Below are 22540 nucleotides of genomic sequence, written 5' to 3'. Positions count from 1 at the left end.
CCTTCCTCCCCGGCCACCATGAGACAGATATGGCTGAGTAGGCAAAAAATTGGTGTCTGCCCCTGGAATGTCGCTCCACCTAGAGAGAGACAAGGATGCTGAAGGGGGGCCCAGTTCCCATCCCCATGGCCCCTTTAGCATCCTTGTCTCTCTCTAGGTGTCTGGTTCTCCCTAACCTTCAGCGATTCCTTGCTACCTGCAGAATGAGGCCAGGGAACAGGCAGGACACGAACTTACCTCCCGCAGGCTCTGTGACAAGGGCCACACTGTGGGCTCCTCATTTGCCTCTGCAGAGCCTAACCATGGCCTCTGTCCTCCACGGCCTGCCCGTCCTGGTCCCACCCTCAGAGAGCACTCACTCAAGACCCCACTCCACCACTAATCCACAGTGTCACCCCGGACCCCACGGCCCCTGGGCCTCTCTGACAAAATGGAGATCAGGAAGCAAAACAGCCAGGGCAGAGGAGGCAGTGTGGTGTGGTGGTCAAGACACCAGCTTCAGTCCTGGCCCTGCCACCTAGCGATGTGACCTGGGACAAGCCATTGCCCTCATGTTCCTCTGCTTCTGTGTACAATGGGGATAATGACAGTACTTATTTCACGGGGCCCTTATTAGGATTAAATGGGCCAACCTTTGTGAAGCACTGAGAACAGTCCTGATATGCAGAAACCCCTCCACAGATGTCAGCCCTGGATGGCAGTTTTGACGTCGCTGTTTCGAGACTGTTTCACTGCCAGGTAAGGATCCTGGGGGCTGCTCGAGGACAGGGACTGGGGCCCTAAGAGCATATGTGGGAAGGAAGGAATCAACGAATGACTGAGCTGAGGCACAGAGAGGACAACCTGACCTGCGTCCCAGCAAGAGGGAACCAGACTCGCAAAGGTTCCAGAGAGGAGTGGATGAGAGCAAATGTGGGAGAATGGACTGTAGCCCTTTGGAAGCCATGTAGCCCCCCCGATCCTCGTATGCAGCCCCGATCCTCATGTGCAGTCCGTGGAACCTGGCAGCCAGGCAGCCACTCGCTCACCATTTGCTGGCTGGCAGGAGAGGCTGGGCCCCCGGCTCCTGGCTCTGGGAAGTGAGACACACAGCCCAGGTAACCAGCAGCAAGGGAGGGAGGGGTGCGGGCCAGGAGAGGAAGGTGGCCAAGTGCTCTGGGAGGTAGGGAGAGGCCACGCTAGGTCTGGGGTCTGGGCAGCTGGGCCAGGGCTGGGGAGCATTTGGCTACTGGGGAGAGCATTTCAGGGAGAATTGGGACCCCTTAGAGACCAGCAGACAAGGACATGAAGGGGCTGGCTGGGGGCCCAGGCTGGTGGGACTGCAGAGTGGTCTGCAGGCTGGAGGTCAGAGACTCACCTGCCAGGCAGGCCTCGGTGTCTCCACAGTCAATGAGGAGGTAGCGTGGGTTCTCAGGAAGCAGGGGCAGGGAGGCCAGCTGGAGCACCCCGGGCACCAGGCAGCTGGCCAGCAGCAGGGGCCAGGCCTGCGGGCCCCCCAGGAGCTCCCTGGGGAGACAGAGGAGGGGCCTGGCCAGATGGCTCCTTGCCAGAGCCCTGCCCCCTAGCTCTCTGCCCCTACTCTTCTTCTTGACCGGCCCCCCACTCCCCTGTCCCCCGTCCCCCTGCCCACTTGCCTACAGAGGCTCTGCAGTACCCAGTGATTCTTCCTAACGAGCTCTGGGTCAGGAAGTCTGCCCAGGCGAGGACTCAAGAGAGGGCCAGTGGGGCAGGGAGCTTCTCTTCTCTCACGGCAGCAGCACCATTTTCCCAAGAGCCTAGGCCCAGCCTCTCCCTGTCTTGAGATAACCGGGCTCTGAGGCTGGCACCCTCCCTCCAATCCCTCCATCAGGCCATGCCTCGCTCTATGCAGCTTTTGCTCTGTCCCTATCCTAGTTCTCTCCCTGTCCTGGTGGAGTCCCACAAGGCAATTCACACTCAAGTGGGAAGTGTTAACAACAGCCTAAACCCAGACTGGGAGATTTCAGGCTGTGGGACTTGAAAAACCATTTGAGGACAGATGGACTGACTGGTGTCCTCAAACCCCCCATGCAGGTGGTGTTGGTTGCCTGAGTCTGACCTGTCCCATCAGGTTCGCCAGGGCCGGGAAGATGGCTGAGGTCATGGCCACGGCTCCTGGGAGCCCCTTGGGGCGCTCTGCCTGGGCACTTGGGCTGCAGGTTCATGCTCACACCTGGACAAGAGAGGCAGGTCAGGCACCAGGACGGACGTCCAGTGATGCCCAGGCCGTGTCCCCCACTTCTCTTGCATGGCCTCTCCTGTCTGTGGGGTCCTGTCCTGAGTCTCCATCTCCTTGCCTGCTGAGGGGTTCCTTGGGCAACAAGGACTTGCAATGTCCACCCCACACTCCCAGAGGGAAGCAAGCCTCGCCAGAGCCAATTCTGGCTGGGCGGATGGTGAGTGTGACACGGACCAAGGGCTGGGCCTGGGCTGACAGCATCTCTGCGTCCCATGCTGGGAACCAGGGCACCATAGTGTCTCCAATGCAGTCCCAGACCTGGGACGCTGCCTGATGCCTGCCCTGCTCACAGCCTGTACACCACGGGATTTCAAGGGGCGCCTGCCAATGGGTCCTTTCTCACAAATCTTCACTGGAGGCCACTAGCATCTAGGGTGGCCACTGGAGCCCAAGGATAAGCTAGGGAGGCTGGTCAGCAGAGGCGGCGATGGGGCAGAGAGCAGAGAGAAGCCGGGCGAGCACACAGAGGACTCCCAGGGTGCTGAGGCCTGCTTTCCAGAAGGCTCCCCAGTTACTGTACACACAGGGGCTTCACCCTCATCCTTCAATGCTCCTGCCTCCAATGGCTCTAGCTTTACAAGGAACTCCAGGGGCCGGCCCGGTGGCGCAAGCAGTTAAATGCCCACGCTCCGCTGTGGCAGCCCAGGGTTCTCCGGTTCGGATCCCGGGCGAGCACTGACGCACCGCTTGTCAAGCTATGCTGTGGCGGCGTTCCATATAAAGTGGAGGAAGATGGACATGGATGTTAGCCCAGGGCCAGTCTTCCTCAGCAAAAAAGAGGAAGATTGGCAGATGTTAGCTCAGGGCCCACCTTCCTCACAAAAAAAATAAAAATAAAAGGAACTCCAGCTAGGCCTGTCCTTAGGAAGCCAGCTCAGGGTCCCTTCTCCTGGAGACCTCTCCTGACACCCACTCAGAGGTTCCTCCCTCCCCAGAGAACCCAACGCCCTCCACATCCACTCGTTTGGCACCTACTGCCTCCTACTAGAGGTGAGTCAGATTCTTTAGCACACAACAAAGGTCAGTTGATGTTTTGACCGAGGCGCTCAGGTAATTCAACGGGGGAAAGATGAACAAATAGTACTACTATGACTGGCTAGCCATCAAAAGTAAACAAATAAAACTCAACCCTATCTCACACCATACACAAAAACCACCTCAAAATCAGTCATCCACCTCAATGTTAAAGCTAAACCTATCAAACATTTAGAAGAAAATCTTTGCAGGGTTGGGATAGGCAAAGATGTCTCGGGACACAAAGGGTGAATAATAAAAGATAAAATGGATAAACTGGACTTTATCAAAATAAAAATGTCTGCTCTCAGAAAGACACTAAGAAGATAAAAAAGCTACAGACTGCAAGAAAAAATTGCAATACATAGACCTGACAAAGTACTGGCATCTAGATTGTATAAAGAATTTCTATAACTCAAAAATAATAAAACCAACAACCCAACAAAAATGGTGGACACTAGAAGAAAAGCTAGAAGACCAGTGTCTGGTGATGACTCTTTAGACATGATGCCAAAGGCACAATCCATGAAAGAAAGAACTGATAAGCTGGACGTCATTCAAATGGAAAATTTCTGCTCTATGAAAGACACGGTCAGGGGAATGAAAAGAAAAGCTACAGACAAAGAGAAAATATTTCCCAAAGACCTATCTGATAAAGGACTCTTACCCAAAATATAGAAAGAATGCTTAAAACTCAACAAGAAAACAATTCAATTTTTAAAAATGGGGCAAAGACCAGAACAAGCACCTCACAAAGAAGACATACAGTTGGCAAATAGTGTGCCAACTGTGAAAAGATGCTCCACAGCATGTCTCGTCAGGGAAATGCAAATTAAAACGAGCTACTACACACACTGATTAGAATGGCCAAAATCTGGAACATTGACAACAAATGCTAATGAGGACGTGGAGCAACAGGAACTCTCATTGGTTGCTGGTGGGAATGCAAAATGGCACAGCCACTTTGGAAGACAGTTTGGCAGTTTCTTACAAAACTAAGCATACTCTTACCACGTGACCCAGCAATCATGCTCCTTGGTATTTACCCGAAGGAGTTGAAAGTGTATGTCCACACAAAAACCTGCACATGGATGTTTACAGTAGTTTCATTCATACTTTCCAAAGCTTGGAAGCAACCGAGACGTCTTCCAGGAGATGAATGGATAAACTGGCCCATCCAGACAGTGGAATGTCACTCAGCACTAAAAAGAAATGAGCTACAGCAACTAGAAGGATGTGCAACTATGACACACAACTATCTACTGGGGCTTTGGGGAGAAAAAGGAGGGAAAAAAAGGAGGATTGGCAATAGATGTTAGCTCAGGGCTAGTCTTCCTCAGCAAAAAGAGGAGGATTGGCATGGATGTTAGCTCAGGGCTGATCTTCCTCACAAAAAAAAAAAAAAAGAGCTATCAAGCCATGAAAAGACATGGAGGAACCTTAAATGCACGTTACTGAGTGAAAGAAGCCAATCTGAAAAGGCTACATACTATATGATTCTAACTATATGACGTTCTGGAAAAGGCAAAACTATGGAGACAGTAAAAAGGTCAGTGGTTGTCAAGGGCTAGGGGGAGGGAGGGATGCATAGGTGGAGCAGGGAGGATTTTAGGGCAGTGAAACTACTCTGTACGATACTGTAATGGTGGATACATGTCATTATACATTTGTGCAAACCCACGGAACGTACACCACCAGGAGTGAACCTAATGTAAACTATGGACTCCGGGTGATAATGACGTGTCAGTGTAGGTTCATTGATTGTAACAATGGTACCACTCTGCTGGGGGATGTTGATAATGGGGAAGCTATGCATGTCTGCGGAAAGGGGACATGTGGGAAATCTCTGTACTTTCCTCTCAATTTTGCTCTGAAATTAAAACTTCCCTAAAAAATTACATCTTAAAAAAAAAATTAGTGGACAAAAGATTTGAACAGATCCTTCACAAAAGAAGATACATGAATGGACATACTGAGCACATGAAAAATGCTCAACCACAGTTAAACCACAGGACACCACTCACACTAGTAGAATGGCTAAACTGAAAAGACTGATAAGGGGCCGGCCCGGTGGCACAAGCGGTTAAGTGCGCGTGCTCTGCTGCGGCGGCCTGGGGTTCGCTGGTTCGGATCCCGGGCACGCACAGATGCACTGCTTGGCAAGCCATGCTGTGGCGGCGTCCCATATAAAGTGGAGGAAGATGGGCATGGATGTTATCCCAGGACTAGTCTTCCTCAGCAAAAAGAGGAGGATTGGCAGATGTTAGCTCAGGGCTGATCTTCCTCACAAAAAAAAAAAAAAAGACTGACAACACCAAGTGCTGCTGAAGAGCTGGAACACCCGGAACCCTCATACGCTGCTAGTGGGAATGTGAAACAGTACAGTCACTTTGGGAAAATTTCTTCTAGAGTTAAACATACACTCGTTATTCAACTCAGGAATTCATTTACCCAAAAGAAATGAAAACATGTCTGCACAACTTGTGCAGGAATGTGCACAGCAGTTTTATTCATGATGGCCAAGAATTAGGAACAGCCCAAATGTCCACCAATAGAGAAATGGATAAACAAATGATGGTCTATCCATACAGTGGAACACTCCTCAAAGACACAAAGGAATATGTACTGATACATGTGACAACATGCATGAATCTCAAAAAATTCATCTGGAGCAAAGTCAGACACAAATGCGCACATTTGGTAAGGAAACATATCAAATTCAAAAAAGGGTGAATCTGACAGAGTGACAGAAAGCAGTCACGGTTGCTTGGGGCCGGGGGTGGGGTGGGTTACTGACAGCAAGGGGGCATGAGGGAGCTTCTGGGGTGACGTGAATGTTCTGCCTTGACTGTAGTGTCAAGGTGTATACCCATGTAGGTATACACATCAGTCAAAACTCATCAATTGTGTACCTACTGTGCAGGCATTTTATTGTATGTCAATTACACCTCAATACAGTTGATTTTTAAAAATCAATTCCTCTGAAAACCCTTTTCTGATCTGCTTCTCCAACGAGGCCAGGCCCCCTGGTCTGCACGCCCTTCACCACCTGTATTTTCCTTCCACTGGATTCCCCAGTTTGTAGTTCTGCTGTTATTGGTTTCCTCCTAGTTAACGGCCTCTAGATGGGGCACACCAAGAGGGCCTGGATCCCATCCCTCTGGCTCACCACCGATTGCCAAGAACCTGGCACCATGCCTGCATACAGTAGGTGCTCAATAAGCACCCATTAAACACATGAATGCAGGAGCTGTGACTGGAAAGGGCCAGACCCTCAGTAGGAGCAAAGGGAAGAGAAGCAGCTGGATCTGGGCCCTGGCCACCCCTGCAGAGCTACAGCTCTGTGGACAGGATGACCTCTGGGACCCTCGAGATGGGGCCTTGGCTCCGCCTGGGGAAGTTGAGTTGGTGCAATTCCTCGGAGATCTCCAGGAAGGTCTTGCCTTTGGTCTCAGGGAGGAAGAAGCCAGTGTAGACAGCCCCACAGACACAGACACCGAGGAAAGGCACATAGAGGAAGTGGGACAAGCCCTCCTGTGGGTTAAAAGAGAGCCCAAGACCCCATGTGGCTCCATCCAGCCCCCAAACAGAAGGCCCCATGAGTCATCATGATGAGGGACTAGGCCCTCTGCTCAGATAGGCCCCACCCCCTTTGGCCTCAGTCTCCCCACATGCAGGCCTGCTGCCGGGGTTCTCATGCAGACAGGGACACAACCTCAGACAGGGCCCCCTGGGGAGAAGGGCAGGCTTACCATGATGAAGGGGAACCCCAGTCCCACCAGGAAGAGCATGGTCCACATGAGCACCCCACAGACCACATAGGCAGCAGGCCGGGCCGTCTGGTCAAACAGCTCCATGGCCAGGATCCCTGTTACTCCGGCTGGAAGGAGGATGGGGACACGGGGCTGCCAGCCAGGGCTTCCTGCCCTGCCTTTGCCCAACCTTGCCCCAGATATGAAAGTGGGGGCTCCTTGGTGCTCTCCTCCAGCCATTCCCTCCCAGAATCTTGGAACAGGTAGGCTGGAGGCAGAGGGGCAGGCAGGCAACACTGCATTCACATCCACCCATTGTTCACTCAGACATCCACCGGTCCTTCCACAAGGCCCACCACTGGGAACCCCAGGGCCTGCTCACCGGGGCCGATGCCAAAGCTGAGGATGCAGGCAAAGAGGCAGGACATGGCCAGGTAGGGCATCCAGGGGACAGAGCTCTGCAGCAGAGAGGGTGGGGTGAGGTGGGCATCAGGCGGCCTACTGCCACCCACTCCTCCCTCACCCCTGCCCAGCTACCTGCAGGCACAGGGCTGCCGTGAAGACGCTCCCGCAGCAGGTCATCAGGCAGTACCCCCCCATAAGCAGCACGCGTCGGCCCACCCTCTCGATGACCATACACTGCAAAGAAAAGGAGTCCTCAGGAACTGCCCCCGGCGCGTGGTCACGGTCCCCTTGATTTAGGGCGGGCAGTGGGGAGGGGCCTCATGAGAAAACTGGTGGGGGGTAGGGGCAATTTATCGCTTCAGGACACGAAGACATTATTAATTTCCCAGAGGACCTTGGTCACTCAACTTCATTCAGTTTCCTCATCGTAAAACGGTGGTGGGAGTGCCCGGCAAACAAGTGCCCAATAAATGCTCGCGAACTCGCGGCATTTGACCAGAGTGACCTGGAGTGAAGAAGGGCTGAGCGCAGAAGACCGAGTCCTGAGTGTCAGCACCCCGAGGGCCCCGCAAGCCTGGTGGAGGGTCAGCCCAGGGCCAGACTCACGCTGACAAAGGCCGTGAGCAGCTCGCAGCTCCCGGTCCCGATGATGGCGTACTGGATCCTCTCCTCGGGGACCCCCGCCTCCCGGAACAAAGCGGAGGCGTAGGCGTAGACCTGCAGAGGGCGGGCCGAGGGCGGCTCGGGCGCGGGCTCCCCCATCCCCCGGGCCCCCGGGGCGGGCTGGAGCGGGGCTCACCGCGTCGTTCCCGCAGAGCTCCATGGCGCTGCCCAGCACCACCAGGCTCGTCAGCTGCCTCCGCAGGGCGCGCTCCCGGAACAGCTCCCACGGGCGCCGCGCGCGCTGGCCCCGGCAGGCGGCGCGCTCCCGCTCCAGCTCCGCCAGCTCCCCCGCCACGTCCGCGGGGCCTCGCAGCCGCTGCAGCGCTGGGCCGGGGCGGGCGGAGGGCGTGAGCTCCCCGCCCAGCCCCAATTCGGTCCCCGCAGTGAGCTCCCCAGGCCCCCCTCCTTCCTGTCTCTCGGAGCCCCCTGGGCCAGAGGGCGATCACCCTCCTGCCCTGTCATTTCACAGCACCTCGGGGTTCTGCGGACCCATCAACGAGGCAGACTATTGCGGCAGGTTACCATTCTCGTGCCCAAGTCTTTACCCGCTCTGTATCCCTATCCTTTGGTCTGTGATCTTGCAGTTGCTCCCACTAAAGGGGCAAGTCTGCGTCCCCGCCCTGGGCGTGGTCTCGGCCACGTGACTCGCTCTGGCCAATAGAGTGAGGCTAGGGGGAGGGTGTGCCTGGTCCAGCCCAGGCCTTAAGAGACCTTGCTCATTTCTACTTGCTCTTCTCCAGACCCCGCCAACATCAGCCGACCCCTGGAACTCACAGAGGCTTGAGCCAATTATTGCTCCTTTTGTTTGCCACTGACACCTGATTGCCAGGCAGCAAAGAAAACTGATTATTTTCAATAAACTGGTACTGGGAGTAGGTGCCACTGCAAGTAGGACCTGCAACACATGGTGTCGGTTCCACCGGCAGGCAGAGGACAGTGAGGTCACAGGAAACATGAAAGGCCGTGTATGTAGGGTGGTAATGGAGAAGAATGAAAACAGACCTAATGAACCTCTGGACTTGGGTGAAGAGATCTGCAAGTGTCAGGAATGGGTTACTTTCAGCTGAGTATTCTAAGCTTGCTATAAGAAAAACCTGGGGTCAAAGACCCCTTCGGAGGGACAAAATTTAATTAAATTTAACTTATTCTAGAACTTGCTAGGTTAGTTAAAAAACACGAACAAAAACTAAGCCTGATTAGGGGCCGGCCGGGTGGTGCAGCGATTAAGTGCACACTCTCTGCATTGGCAGCCTGGAGTTCGCAGGTTTGGATCCCGGGCGCGCACCAACGCACTGCTTATCAAGCCATGCTGTGGCGGTGTCCCATATAAAGAAGAGGAAGATGGGCACCGATGTTAGCTCAGGGCCAATCTTGCTCAGCAAAAAAAGAAGAGGACTGGCATTGGATGTTAGCTCAGGGCTGATCTTTCACACACACACACACACAAAAACTAAGCCTGATTCTCATCTCTAACCTCTCCAGATGGCAGAGTCAAGTTAAGTTACAGCCTGAAAGCAAGATTAAATCCAGCCCACGGCCAGTGAGCCATGGACACAGGAGAAAGATCAAATCAAGGGCGTAGCTTAAAGCCGTGCCTCACCGACCCACATGGCTGCAGAAAGGGGCATTTCGGGGCTAAGGGTGTTGGTCCACAGCAACCTGACAGACCCAAAATTCCAGTAAGTAGGTCGCAAGAGAGAAGCATGTCTCAAAAAGAATTGTGGGTGTGGTTTTTGGCAAATAAGTCAAAAACATAGAAAATTCAGTTATTGAGAAAGCTGTACTGACAAAAGCTATGCCAGCCTGGACGAAAAGAGTCTGAGACAGTTTGAAATGTAAAGACTTCTGTGCCCCAACTTCCCATAGGCACATTTTCTCAGAAGGTGTCAAGGAAGGTGATGGAAAAGGAAGGACATCTTGGGGGCAGAAGCAAGAACCTGGGGATGCCGTGGCCTGGGGAGCCCCTCCCAGGGGGCAGAGCCAGGGCTCGATGGGGGAACATTCCCCACTCCCAAGGCAGGGGACCCTGGCAGCATTTTCCCAGGGGCCCCTCAGCATTGCTATGGAGGCAAAGAAGCAGTCATTTCTTCTTTGCCTCCTCTTTTTTGAAGTGGGGGCTGGCTGTGGTCAATCTGCCCTATCCTCACAGTCTGTTGAATGCAGGAGAGGCAGAAGACCGAGTTTTTAGCTCCTAGTCTCTGGATCAAGAGAAGGCACATATAGACTTGACATGATCTTGAGATCCTGGACTTCATGCCTGATGCCATGATTGGATGAGACTTGGGTGGGGTGTTCCCAGGACGGCATTGAGCCTGTTTGCACAGGGGAGGCACATGAATAATAACTGTGGCCATGATGGCAAGCTGAGAGGAGCACATTAATGGGCCCTGGTCTTCACCCTCCCTCAGTCTACACCCCTTGCCATGTGAGAGGATATATCATTGATTTTCCCATCCCTTGACTTTGGGCCAGTGGGATGTTGATGGGCAAGAGGGACCAAAGGTTCAAAAAGTGCCTGTGCCATTGGATTTGCTTTCCTGTACCTCTGCCATCTCCGTACTGGACTAGCCCATTGGTGCCAAGAGTGAGAGGAGAGGCATGTGCAGCAGAGCCGAACTGCTCCAGCCAGACCAGCCTGGGCTGGCCAACCCCCAGCTTACCCCTGCCACCAGGAGCCAAGCCAGGTGAGATCAGCAGAGTTGTGCAGCCAGCCCAGTGAGCAAATAAGAAGAAGATGCAGTAAACGATGGTTGTTTTAAGCCAGAGATTTTGGAATTGTTCCTTGGGCATCATTCCTGTGGCCATAGCTAACGGATAAGACCATTGGCACCCAGTTGGCATTGGGCCTGTGAGGTCTTACACGGTGTTTCAACTTGAGTGTGTGTGGGAGGTTCACTTTCTCTGTACCACCCTGCGGTTCCTGGATAGCGGGGGTTGGGTCTGCTCCATCCCACTGCCCTGGCACTTAGGACAGCGCCTTGAGAAAGAGTTTTCATCGGATGGATGGATGGATCGTGAAACTGAGGCAGAAAGAGAGGGATGGCTTTTCCCTGATGAATGAAACCCAGAAATGGGACCCACATGCTCTGGTCAGATGTGCCCATGGTCAAGGGTGGTCTGGGGGCCCGAGATCAGGGACTCACCTGCCAGGCAGGCTTCGGTGTCTCCACGGTCAATAAGGAGGTAGCGCGGGCTCTCAGGGAACAGGGGCAGGGAGGCCAGCTGGAGTACCCCGGGCACCAGGCAGCTGGCCAGCAGCAGGGGCCAGGCCTGCGGGCCCCCCAGGAGCTCCCTGGGGAGATAGAGGAGAGGCTGGGCCACACGCCTTCTTGCCAGACCCCTGCCCCCTGCCCACCTGCCCTCCTGAGGGCAGAGGGTCTGCATTGCCCTCTGCCTCTTCCTAACCAGCTCTGGGTCTGGACACCAAGATACCCTCCCACCCAAGCAGGGACTCCAGATAGGGCAAGGCTGTGGCCCCACCACATCCCTAGCAACTCCTCTTCCCAGGGCTCCAGGCTCAGCCCTCTCCTCTCTTTTCTGGGATGACCAGGACAAACTCCCCTTTGAAAGCCTGAACCTTCACCCTTTACTCTCTCAAGAACTGTTTTTGCTCCCTGATCTGGAGGGAATGGAAAAGAGTGATTCACACTGAAGTGTGGCTGACTGATACCAATTTTGTGTACTGGCCGGATGGAAGTGGGCAGGGTTTCAAAACACAGGAGCAATGCCTTCATCTCTTTGGTGAGCAGGCGAAGAAGGGCTTTTACTGGCTCCCCTCCAACCACTCAGTGCACGTGGAGGGGCACTTACCTGAGCCCGACCACCTGACCCATCACGATCCCCAGGGCGGTGAAGATGGCTGAGGTGATGGCCACGGCTCCTCGGAGCTCCTTGGGGGCGCTCTCCCCCAGGTACATGGGCTGGACGTTCATGCTCACACCTGGATGCGTGCACAGCCTCTAAGTTTTGGAGAACTTGGTTTCTCAGGAATAGATAACTAATATAGACGTCGACCCCTGGCTGTATAAACAGTAGGGAGTCAAGAGGGGATTGCTGATGGGAGCCCCTAAAAGCCCAGGTGGATGTGCTCAAAATCCTGCTCCCTCACACGACAAGCGCCCGAAACTGAAGAGTCCCCCACAGACTATTCTGCCTCTGTAGGGAAGATCAGAGAACGCATCCTGGATGCCTTTACTCCTTGGCTGCCAGGGAGCTCCTGGCTTAGAGTGTCACTCCAACACAGGACCTCTGTTAGGTTGGGGGATGTTGTCCTCACATTCCTGTTCAACTGTAGCATTTTTGTATATCCATTTTGATTGTCCAGATATACGAGCCTTTTAGGGTAAACCATATTTAATCATTTGCAAGAGAAGGAGGGCATGAATGAAAAGCAAGTCAATAAACAAAGAGAATAAATGAACGAGTGACGGGAATAGATGAATGAGTGGGAATAGAGAGGCCGGACAAGACGCCCTCGCCCCGTACCTGCACTGACTCCCATGAGCAGCCTTCCCAGCATGATCATCTCGAAGGAGCCTGCTCTGCGGCTGAAGCCAAACAGGACCGCTGCAGCCACCACGAAGATGTTATTCACCAGGAGGGTCTTCTTCCTTGGGGGATGGGGAACACAGGCAAGAGAGGCTCGGGTTCAGTCCAGAGGGACGATCCCTGGGGACCCCTCTGTGCCGCTCCAGCCAGCCCTGATCAGACTGTGTGTACATGCGAGTGTGAACTGTGTCAAGGAGTCTGAGCCACATGAACGGACATGACCACTGGCCATCGTACCTGGGTCACCACGGTGTGCCTGGAGGGGCCTATGCCCACTCCCCCGCCCCGACACACCCCAGATTACTCTTTCTGCCTGCACCACAGCTTGAAATGACAGAACTTGTATTTTATGGCTTTATCCCTGCAGATTAAGCTTAGTTCTCCTCAAAGTCCACTGTGAAATGAAGGGACCAATATCTAATTTCTCAGACTCAATGAAACCCTGGGAGGAAGAACAGGGACTTTCAGAGTGTGGGAGGGACGATGGGAGGCGGCGCAGTCCCCTCACACTTTCCTCCGTGTGTTGTAGAGTCACTTCTCAGAACCTTCAGGGCGGCTGGATGGCCCGTGCCCAGTTCCAGGGGACAGACTGCAGGCCAGGAAGGGGGCACCGGAATGTCAGCGGCTCCCCCGTGATGAAGCATCGGCTCTGGGCTCCTGACACTGAGCTCAGAAGTGCTGTCACTCAGATCCCTTAGGAGAGCTGACTGTAGGTCACACGTGCACTGCCCTGTGACGCTCCTGTGCTAAGGAAGAATGGCCCCAGGAGCACTCAATTACTCTCTAGTGACACCTCGTGGGGGCCCCGAAGATTCCCATGAGCACGTTACTCACATTGGCAGGCCTGCTCCACCCTACTGTCCCCTTCCCCCAGGCATACCCAGGGCCTCTTGTCTGTAGTTTAAAACAGACGAAACGAAGCTTGACCTTGGTTTGCAGGTGGTTGCGTGAACATGTTGGTTGTAGCCAGAAATGTAGAGCTATGGTCACTCCAACGTGGCCCCAAAAGATACTGGAGGAATGAAAGCCTTCCTGTAGTAGAATCTTGAGCATGGAATGTTGTCCCTTTTCAAAAGGGTTTGGTTGGATCGTCAACGTCTTAGAGGAAGCAGGATTTGAAGACTGGTTTCAAGGAGTGGAGGGAAGGGCAGCAGAGGGATCTCTCAGAATGGGCCCAGACCCTGAACACACACCTGTCTGTGTCTCCGCTCACCAGAAGCCCCTGACCCTGCAGAAGACCTTGTCCCCCTCTGCATAATCAGGGGGACAGAACGACCCCTCTGTGAGGGCATCCACTGCCTTCCTCAGCCAGCCCAGGGCTCGCTCCATCGGCTCATGACCAAAGCAGGTGGAGTTGCGAGGACAGAAAATGCACATGGACTCAACGACAGGGGCTCCTGTCACCAAGTGACTAGCCACCTTGCCACCCTACACAGCCAGCCCTGACTCCCATAGGCGGCAACACGTGTCAGAGCTCTGGTCAGCTCCTGCATAGAAGACGACCTCCACTGGTCCCTGCCGTGGGGATGGGACAGTAATTTGTTAGAATTGGAACAGGCACATGGGCTGAGTTTGAATTTTCAATTCCTTCTCTCCCTGCTTCTGCCGGCACCATCTTCTGGGGACACTGTCCCAGATATCCTTAGATATTTGGGCAACAGCTCTCATCACGTCCTGTTTCTTTGAGGAAGAGCCTCGATTTGTTTGGGAACATGCCCCTTCCCCGTACGGTTCAGGTGTGAGCCGATCATCTGGCCCAGTCTCGGTGATCCCGTTCTCTGTGCCAGTGACCCAGTGCTGGGCAATGAGACACAGTGCCTTTTTTGACAGGCGTTTTTCTTTCTGATACACAGCATTGGCCAGGAATTCTTCCCCCTTCTGCCTGGGGGTGTCGCATCTGGGGAGGCACCGCTGCAGCTTCCCAGCCATGAGCCTGGGGACAGAGCTGACACCAGTGGAGCCAGCAGGCAAGGGAAGCTCAGAGGAGCAGAGCTGGTGGGCTGAGGCCGTCCCGAAGTCACCACCTACAGATTTCTGGTTGTGTGAGATCAAGGATCTCCTGTTGTTGAGCCGACTGAGTCCTGGTTTTCTGTTTCTTACAGTTGAAGAAGTCCTAACAGATACCCCATTAACTATACAAACTTGACACCCGTGTGATTTTCCATCCAACAAAGGCAGTCACGTCAGTGAACAGAGAGGGGCGGATGCCCGTGGACCTCAGGCCTGCGTCAGGAATCCCATCACGCAGAAGCAGACGACCTCAGAGTGGAACAGCCTGCTGCAGGTCCCACACCAGCAGAACCACCACACCCACTCCAGAGTGAAGATCTGGGTCACCCTAACGGGCAGAGAGCCTCAGCCAGTGGAAGAGCTGGCCAAGACGAGAGCGGAGAACAGAGGAGGGAAGTCACCGATGCTGGCAACAGCCTGTGACCAGTTCCAAAACCAAGGAGCAGAGCCTCTGCCTGTGTTTCCAGACTTTCTGTGTCACATGCTTTACAACAAATGCACCCACTACTTTTCTTTTCCTTAGTTTTTTCCTTACTCTTTCTTCTTCTTTCCTCCTCCTATGGGGGGTCTTGATGGCAGGTAAATTTACCATTAAGTATGTAGATGGCAGAATATCAAGATGTTAACTGCAGGGATGGCAGAAGGGTCGTCAAGTGGAAGCCCTGCGCTCAGAGAGAACATCTCCACTAGATTGGCCTGGTGGCTGTGACAAGACAGTGCTGGGAGTGGTGTCACTCAGGCAGGGGTGAAGAACACATGCTGGTATAGATGATGGGATGGCTGAGGAATGTTAAGAGGGGCAGGTATGGAGCTGAATATATAGGAGAAAGGTGTCTACACCCACCGGGTAGCTAGCACAGGGGTGGGCTGTGGGGGCCATTTGTCTATCTGCCCAGCATTGCTTCTCTCCCCTCCTTCACAGGTGTAGGCGGGTGACCCAGGGTGGGCCAGGAACACCCGTTTTCCTGGATTCGGAATCTTGACCGCAGGCAGTGGAGCTGGACTGTGGTGGAGCCCACTGGCTGAGGGCGGCCTCCCAGGAGGAACGTCCAAGCCCTGGCTGCCGAGGTCCTCGGCCCCGCCCTGGTCCAGTCCCGCTCCAGGCCTGGCCTTTGAGCACTTCCTTTCATTCTGTGAGCTGCTGCAGTGTCCTTCCAGTTACTACAGTTTCCCATTCAGTCAGTCAGAGTCCTTCTCTCTTGTTTGTGACCCAAGATCTGCCATCAGCTGGATACTTGGGGAAGTGAGGCCCGGGGGGAAATACTTGTTTACGTTCAAAGAGCACTTGCTGGACGGGGGACTAGAAACCCGGAGTCCTCCTCCCACACAGCACAGGACTCTTCCCTCTGCCAGACCGCACGGAAATGGGACTCTCCTGGTGGAACTCCAGGCAGAGTAAGAGGCTGGGGGAGCAGCTGATCTGTGTCCGGGCCTGCCGGGCATCTTCCTTCTCCCACATTCCTCAGCCTGCAGACTGGGGTGCCCTCATTAAAGGGTACTGGGGGTACGCAGCAAGCACTTACCTTCCCAGCTTGATGGCCAGGGGCCCTGCAAGCAGCGCTCCAAAGAGGCCCCCCAGGGGGTACAGGGACACGATGAGGGACCACACAAGCAGAACCAGGTGGTCGGGCAGTGGCCGGCCGGTCCGTCTCCACCACGTCTCATTGGTGAAGTCCTGAATGTGCTGTGGACAGAGATGCCCGTCAGCCTCCTGGGGAGGGGGATCCACACCTGAAGCCTTCTCCCCCACAGGGCTGTGCCTCTGCAAGCGGGCACCAGGTCTCCTGAGCGATTCTCCTCCGAGGGGCAGGAACACACCTGCCCGGCCAACACTGTGCAGGGCCCGTGCCGCTCTATCTCACGCAGTGTCTCCTGCAGCCAGTGCTGGACAGATTCCCTGGGCCCCCCGGGTCCACTCTCACTCCTGTCCCCTGCTTGAGGCCCGGGAAGCCACTTGCACGGGCCACATCAGCAGGCCCCCTCGCTCACTGGCTCTCTGTGGGCCTCAGCCCGTGTGAGCCCCCGCAGGGCATCAGAGGAGGCAGGAGAGAGAGGCCATCCGAGGGGGTGGTCTGTGCCCGGAGTGCCCGGGGTTCCCTCCTTGTGAGGTCACCTCAGGCTGGTTGCGACGCTCGACCCGAGGTCACTGCGCCTGTCAAGGGGGCTGACGCCACACGGCTCTGTCCTTCCGGTCTCAGTAACTGCTCCTCGCACTGTCCCTCTGGGGGTCGGGGTGGTAACATCAGTGCTACTAACCCTGCATTCTTGCACTACGCCCACCTCATGTGTTCTCTATGCCCCTCAGTCCTCTATAAGCCCACCGTCATGGTAGCTATACCTATTGACTCATCTGGAGTGGGCCACGTGAGACGGGGCCTGAAGTGGGGTCATGGCAGAGACACAGGGAGAAATGGCTGTATGCTAGAAGTAGTTAGGAAGGACTTGGTCTCTGAGGGAGGAGGACAGTCGAGGCTGACCCCCAGTCAGTGGGCGGACAGTGGACTGCTGCCATCAGGGACTCAGGAAGACGTGTGGGTTCGCGGGAGGATGCAGAGCTGGGTTTGAACCCATGGGACCTGTGGGACATGCCTGGGGAGGTGAACCCCTGGGAGAAAGCGCCACCAACTGGATGCTGGCCTGAAGCCCCAAAGCTGGCAGTGTTGGCCCTCGCCCAGCACCCACTGGGATGATGAGGGGGCACAGAGGGTACATACCAAGGTCGGGGCATTGATGATGGAGAGGTTGTAGCCAAACTGAAAAGTCCCACCAATGCCAGCCGCACAGATGGTCAGGAGCAGGACCCTGCCCTGAATCTGTGGAGAGAGGGGACGACACAGGGTGACCCTAACAGCCTCCACCTCCGTCCCGGGGCCGCAGCCTCCCAGGCACAGCATTGCCTGATGCAGGCAACGAGAGCAGGACCGGAGTTACCTAGGACACAGAGCTAGCAGAGAGCAGAGGAACCCAAGCTGCCTCTGAGTCTAGGACCCCGCTGACCCCTTGCCCCCACCCCGCCTCAACAGCATTTTCCTGAGATGGACAGCAGTTCCCGGCCCTCCATGCCGGGCTGCCCCCAGGCTTGCCTGCTGTGGCTCGGCAGGACCATGCTCTGAGCTGGGGCCACAGTGTGTGAAGTCTGCCCCTGGCAGGACAGCAGCCCCTGAGCCCCAATGACTCGCCCCACTGCAACATTCTCCAACAGAGTGCCTGGGCCTCCTTCTCTTTTTTTTTTTAATTTTATTTATTTATTTCCCCCAAAGCCCCAGCAGATAGTTGTATGTCATAGCTGCACATCCTTCTAGTTGCTGTATGTGGGGCGCAGCCTCAGCATGGCCGGAGAAGCGGTGCGTCGGTGCGCGCCCGGGATCCGAACCGGGGCCGCCAGCATAGAAGTGCGCGCATTTAACCACTAAGCCACGGGGCCGGCCCCCTCCTTCTCTTAATTCCCAGCCTGGTCTGCATGAGGCTAACAGAAGGGGCCACATGGACCTACACGTGTGGGGACTTGGGGGGCATACGGAGCAGCAGAGAGCAGCCACAGCTGGCGGTTATGCCTGGGTCCCAATGCCCGCCCTGCCCTTGCTCCCTCGTCCTCTCTGAGTCACTTCCTTGCTGGACCTGGAGATAATAATGGCTACCTCCGGGCTGGGGGACAGCCGCATTACACGTATGCCACACACACTGGGTCCCATCAAGGACAGCTCTTCATCCTAGAGCGACGCCCTTAGGGACAGAGGGAGAACTCCCCAAGGCACCAGCCATGAAGACTTGGTGTCCTGATGCTCCGTCCCATTTAAGTTGGTATTTTTTTAGGAATTCACAATCTTATTTCTACTTTTCTTTTTATAATTTTTAATTATAAAAAAACACGCTCGTTAAAATTCTTGAAAATTCAGTCTCCACTCCCTCAAAGGCACAACAATGAACTGCTTCCCTCAGATGTTTTCCTGGGCATTCACAAAGTAGTTAACTAAACAAAAATCAAATTGTTGATCTTTTCCCAGTAAATCCTACTGCTTTTCCTGTCCTGGCAAATCGTCCTGCAAATTTAAAGTACTGCAAGTCAAACTGTTCATTTTTAAATACTTAAATACAAGTTTCATGGCAGAAGGATGTTTGGCTAAAGGTTTTCTGAAGAACTTCCAGAACCTGAGGACTGTTTATTCATTTGTCAGTCAAACCAAGTGCCTGTCCCAGCCAGGAACTGTGCTGGGGGCACATACAGCTGGCAGAAGCTGGACATGGACGCGCCATTTGGTGAGACACTGTGCTGGGGGTGGGGAGGCGCAGGGAGTGGTTCTGGAGGGCAGGGTCCTGCCAAAGATAGTGCCACAGGTCTGGAGACCGGTCCATGACAGGCACCCTGGCTGCCTATAAGTTCCTATAAGGCCTAAGTAACTTCCTCCCAAGCTGGAAGCCATAGGAGAAAGGCAGGGGACAACCCAGCAGTCTGGTCTCACTGGAGTCATGTCAAAGCTCCATGCTGGCGGCATGGAGGTGCGAGTTCCACTAAGATAGCAGATCTGCAGTGATGGTGCTCAGGGCAAGCTGTCCCAGGAAGCACCACTCTAGTATGCGGATTATTTCGAGCTGAAGACAATAAGGATATTTGACCTCCCCCAGTAACTGCCTAGAGAATCTGGCACGGTGGCTCATTCCTGGAACAGATCTTCTATCATGATGGCTATAAAGATAATGTAAAATAGATGTTGCAATGGGAGGGGCACCAAGCCCCTTTTATCAAAAAACTCTATCTCTCCCTGACCAAATTATCAATAGATGACCCTGAAAAGAATTGTCCTTCTGCCCTCTGAAGTCCCAGGCCACTACCCACCCCCAACACGTTCCTTTGCCTTTAGCTGCAATACTTAAGCAAGCAGCTTAGACAGAGAGAGGAGTTGCTCATTTCTGAGCTTCTCCCATGTATACATGTTATTAAACTTGGTATTATTTTCTCCTGCTAACCTGTCTTGTTGATTATTTGGCCAGCCAGAAGAACCTTAAGGGAAAGGGCAGAGGGAGATTCTCCCTCTTCCCTCTACAGCAGAAAGCAGCAAGAAGCACAGTGCCTGATGACAACCGAGCCTGTGTGGCAGGGGATGCTGGCAGGTCTCCAAGACAGCAGGAAATTATTTAATTCCATGAGCTTGTGCATGGAGATTGCCTAGTCCCGTGCCAGGTCGTGAAAAGCATCGAGACATTAGCTAGGACAGTGATTAAGTCAGTGAACAAAGATTTCTTGCCTCCCTACCATGGGCAATAACTCTACCATTCTAGGACACGGGGCTACAGCAGTGAACAAGAGACTAAACCCGTGACCTCACGGAGCTTTCCTTCCAGCAGGAAGGACAGGCACTAACAAAGCGAACAAGGACAAGGTCCAGTCTGTCAGCTAGTGCGACGGAGACGTAAGGCGGGGGGGCGGGCATCGGCACAAAGACTTGAAGGAGGTGCGGATCTCTGAAGGGAATCGGCGCGGGGTGGGGGGAAACCCAGAGACGGGGTGGCGGGCCGTGTGGGCGTTCTCTTCTGGTGCCCTCATCCCCTCGGCGGAGGAGGACGTCAGGACACACCTTGGAGGGAGCGTGCAAGAGCAGCCTACGGTTGGGGAAGAGGTGAGGGAGGGAAACAGTCACAGGAGGGGGAGGCAGCCGGGACTGCAGTGCCCAGGGGCTGCGGCCTCTCGGGGCGCGTCCGGCCCGCACGAGGACGAGGTGCGCGCCGGCATCGCGAGGGATGCCAGCCCGGGATGCCGCCGGCCCGCGGATCTGCAGACAGGTGGCCCCACGCCGCCCTGCACGGGCCCCCAGGCCCTCCCCGCGCGTGCACACTTGATCATGCTCGTCTGAGCCCAGCACCTAACTCCAGTGCACAAACAAGCACAAGGGGTTTCTGTACGTTTGACGCCTTCGTGACGCTTCCCAGAGCGGCTGCACCCGTCTTCACGCTGGTCCGCAGTCCCTTATCTGAAACGCCTGGGCCGGGCGGGCTTTGGACTTCAAACCTTTCCAGATCGCAGGAGGACATCGAGCACGTACACATGTCTCCAGAATTTTGGAGAACAGTGGCCTGTGCTGACCTGCCCTGCCCCAGGAGAACCACGGCTGCCATCGCCGCGCAGGTGGCAGCGCATGCGCCCTGAGGGCAGGGAGGTGCAGTTACTTCACTAGGACGTTCGCCAGAAGCGAATCTGAGCCGAGAGGAAGAAACGCATGCGCAGCGAGCGTTTGCGGGGCGCACACCAGTGTAGAGGCAGAATCGCATGCGCAAGCGCAGTGGGTGCTGAGGCAGGTCTGGTGAGCAGAAGGCTCGCGCAAAGTGTACCCGTGGCCAGAGCGCGCGGCCGAGACGCATGCGCAGGCGCACAGAGTGGTAAAAGGTGTGGGGGCGGCAAGCGGGACACCCGGGTTTCCTTCATCCTCCATCCCTTTCTTTCTGCATCTCTGAGGCTGAAAAGCCGCTCCCGCCTTACTCCGCCGAGCCTGGCGCCCATCTCTGCAGACCGGAAGGGAGTTTGGCCCGAGGTCACCCGGGCCAACGCCCTGCACCCCCCCCCGCAGGTCCCAGCCCGCGGCTCTGATCATCGTGCTCCAGACTTCCCTGCAGTTCCGGCCCAGACCGCTCGTCCCCTCCGCCGCTGCCGCTTCCGGAGTGAATCTGCCCGTCCCCGCCTTGCTCCCCCTGGGACCTCCGCCACCACTCCTTCTGGCCCCCCTGCCCGGCCTCCTTTTTCCCCCCTCCGGCGCCCCTGCCGCCACTAGGGCCCGGGAGGCCCCAGTCCTTGGGAGGCCCCTGTCCCTGGGCACTGTGTGAAGGCCTAGCGCTCAATTCTGCACAGACATCCCCACCCTGCCCCAGTCAAGGTGTCCGCACTCCTTCCCCAGAGGTGGGGCAGAATTAGGAGACCGAAAGGCCCGCCTACCAGTCTCTGGAGCGCTCGCATCTGTCGGTCCCGGCCGAGCCAGTGACTTGGAATGCGGAGAAGAGAAGCGGTCTCGGGTTGCTGCCAGGGGATCCATTGCGTGACATGCCCGCCCCGCCTATAGTCGGGGCGCGGTCGGAGGTGAGGAACTGTAGGGTCCGCTGGGCCGGATCCGTCTTTTATTTCTCAGGGCTTCTCAGCCCCTGCATGGAATCCAGGAATTGGATAAAGGCCAAAACAAAACCAGACTTGCCAAAGAGTATTTGTGGTCGGAGAATCATAGACCTGCAAGTGCCCTTAGGAAGTGATCTGAGCCGAGACTGATGGGACGCGCCCCAGGATGGATCCTGCAGTATCGCTGTTGCTCATGCTTGGTTTTTGTTTGATGTTTGCTTCTCTGAACGTTTAAAAATCTCTAAAAACACCATGCATTCTTAAGGAAAAATACAATACATACAATATGAGCGGTTGCTAATTGCATGCTTTTCTGCATCTATTGAGATGATCGGATGGGTTTCTACTTTACTGTTTAAAAGCTCAATTACATGCATAGTTTCTAATGATTTCTAGTGTTCCTTGAATTCTTGGGGTAAACACAACTTGCTCATAATGTTGTAATTGCTATTAACACATTGTTGGTTTCAGTTGCTAATATTTTCTTTAGATAGATTTATTTTTCTCAAAACAACTATTGTTTTTTTCTCTGCTTAAAAAATCACTGAGGAAACAATGCACTAATACTGGTGCTGGGACAATGGATTATCTATATAGGGAAAATTGAAATTGGATCTCTACCTCACCTGATACATAAAAATCATTCCAGGTGCGTACAAACTACTGTGAAGCACAAACTTTAAACATTTCACAAGAAAATAAAGAATATTTTTGTAACCTCAGGGTAAACCATACAGGTTTCTCATGAGAATTTAACATTAAAATTAAAAATCTGTGTTAAAGGACACCGTAAAA

At 54.6% G+C, this 22540-nt stretch overlaps 1 protein-coding gene across 6 annotated transcripts; it reads right to left on the bottom strand.

Moving 5' to 3' along the window:
• Positions 1-1628: 1628 nt before the first annotated feature.
• SLC2A11 (solute carrier family 2 member 11) lies at positions 1629-21735 on the bottom strand. Of its 6 annotated transcripts, none has more exons than XM_058531919.1 (12): positions 21572-21735; positions 17364-17462; positions 16173-16333; positions 12577-12701; positions 11902-12031; positions 11235-11383; positions 8228-8415; positions 8035-8145; positions 7561-7662; positions 7406-7481; positions 7024-7151; positions 6528-6805 (listed from the first exon to the last, which is right to left on the bottom strand). In XM_058531919.1, exons 1-12 carry the CDS (start codon positions 21590-21592, stop codon positions 6605-6607), a joined length of 1491 nt encoding a protein of 496 aa, XP_058387902.1. In that variant the 5' UTR covers positions 21593-21735; the 3' UTR covers positions 6528-6604. The 6 variants fall into 6 exon arrangements, with proteins under 6 accessions (XP_058387905.1, XP_058387902.1, XP_058387906.1 ...); XM_058531923.1 differs by lacking the exon at positions 21572-21735 and adding an exon at positions 20548-21008; XM_058531922.1 differs by lacking the exons at positions 6528-6805; positions 21572-21735 and adding an exon at positions 1629-2191 and having other exon boundaries at positions 17364-17749.
• Between the last annotated feature and the right edge of the window lie 805 nt (positions 21736-22540).

The sequence above is a fragment of the Diceros bicornis genome, chromosome 35 (assembly GCF_020826845.1).
Source record: "Diceros bicornis minor isolate mBicDic1 chromosome 35, mDicBic1.mat.cur, whole genome shotgun sequence".
Lineage (NCBI taxonomy): Eukaryota > Metazoa > Chordata > Mammalia > Perissodactyla > Rhinocerotidae > Diceros > Diceros bicornis.
This window is presented reverse-complemented; position numbering and strand designations above follow the sequence as displayed.

What these genes read in the sequence shown, in the direction of transcription:
- SLC2A11 (XM_058531923.1), bottom strand. Translation starts at nt 21,003, where the DNA reads ATGCGTCTCGGCCGCGCGCTCTGGCCACGGGTACACTTTGCGCGAGCC. An exon ending in TGCTCACGGCCTTTGTCAGC is followed by an intron (nt 7,663 to 8,034) that starts GTGAGTCTGGCC and finishes TTTTCTTTGCAG; the next exon opens with TGTATGGTCATCGAGAGGGT. An exon ending in TGGGGTTCCCCTTCATCATG is followed by an intron (nt 6,806 to 7,023) that starts GTAAGCCTGCCC and finishes TTTAACCCACAG; the next exon opens with GAGGGCTTGTCCCACTTCCT.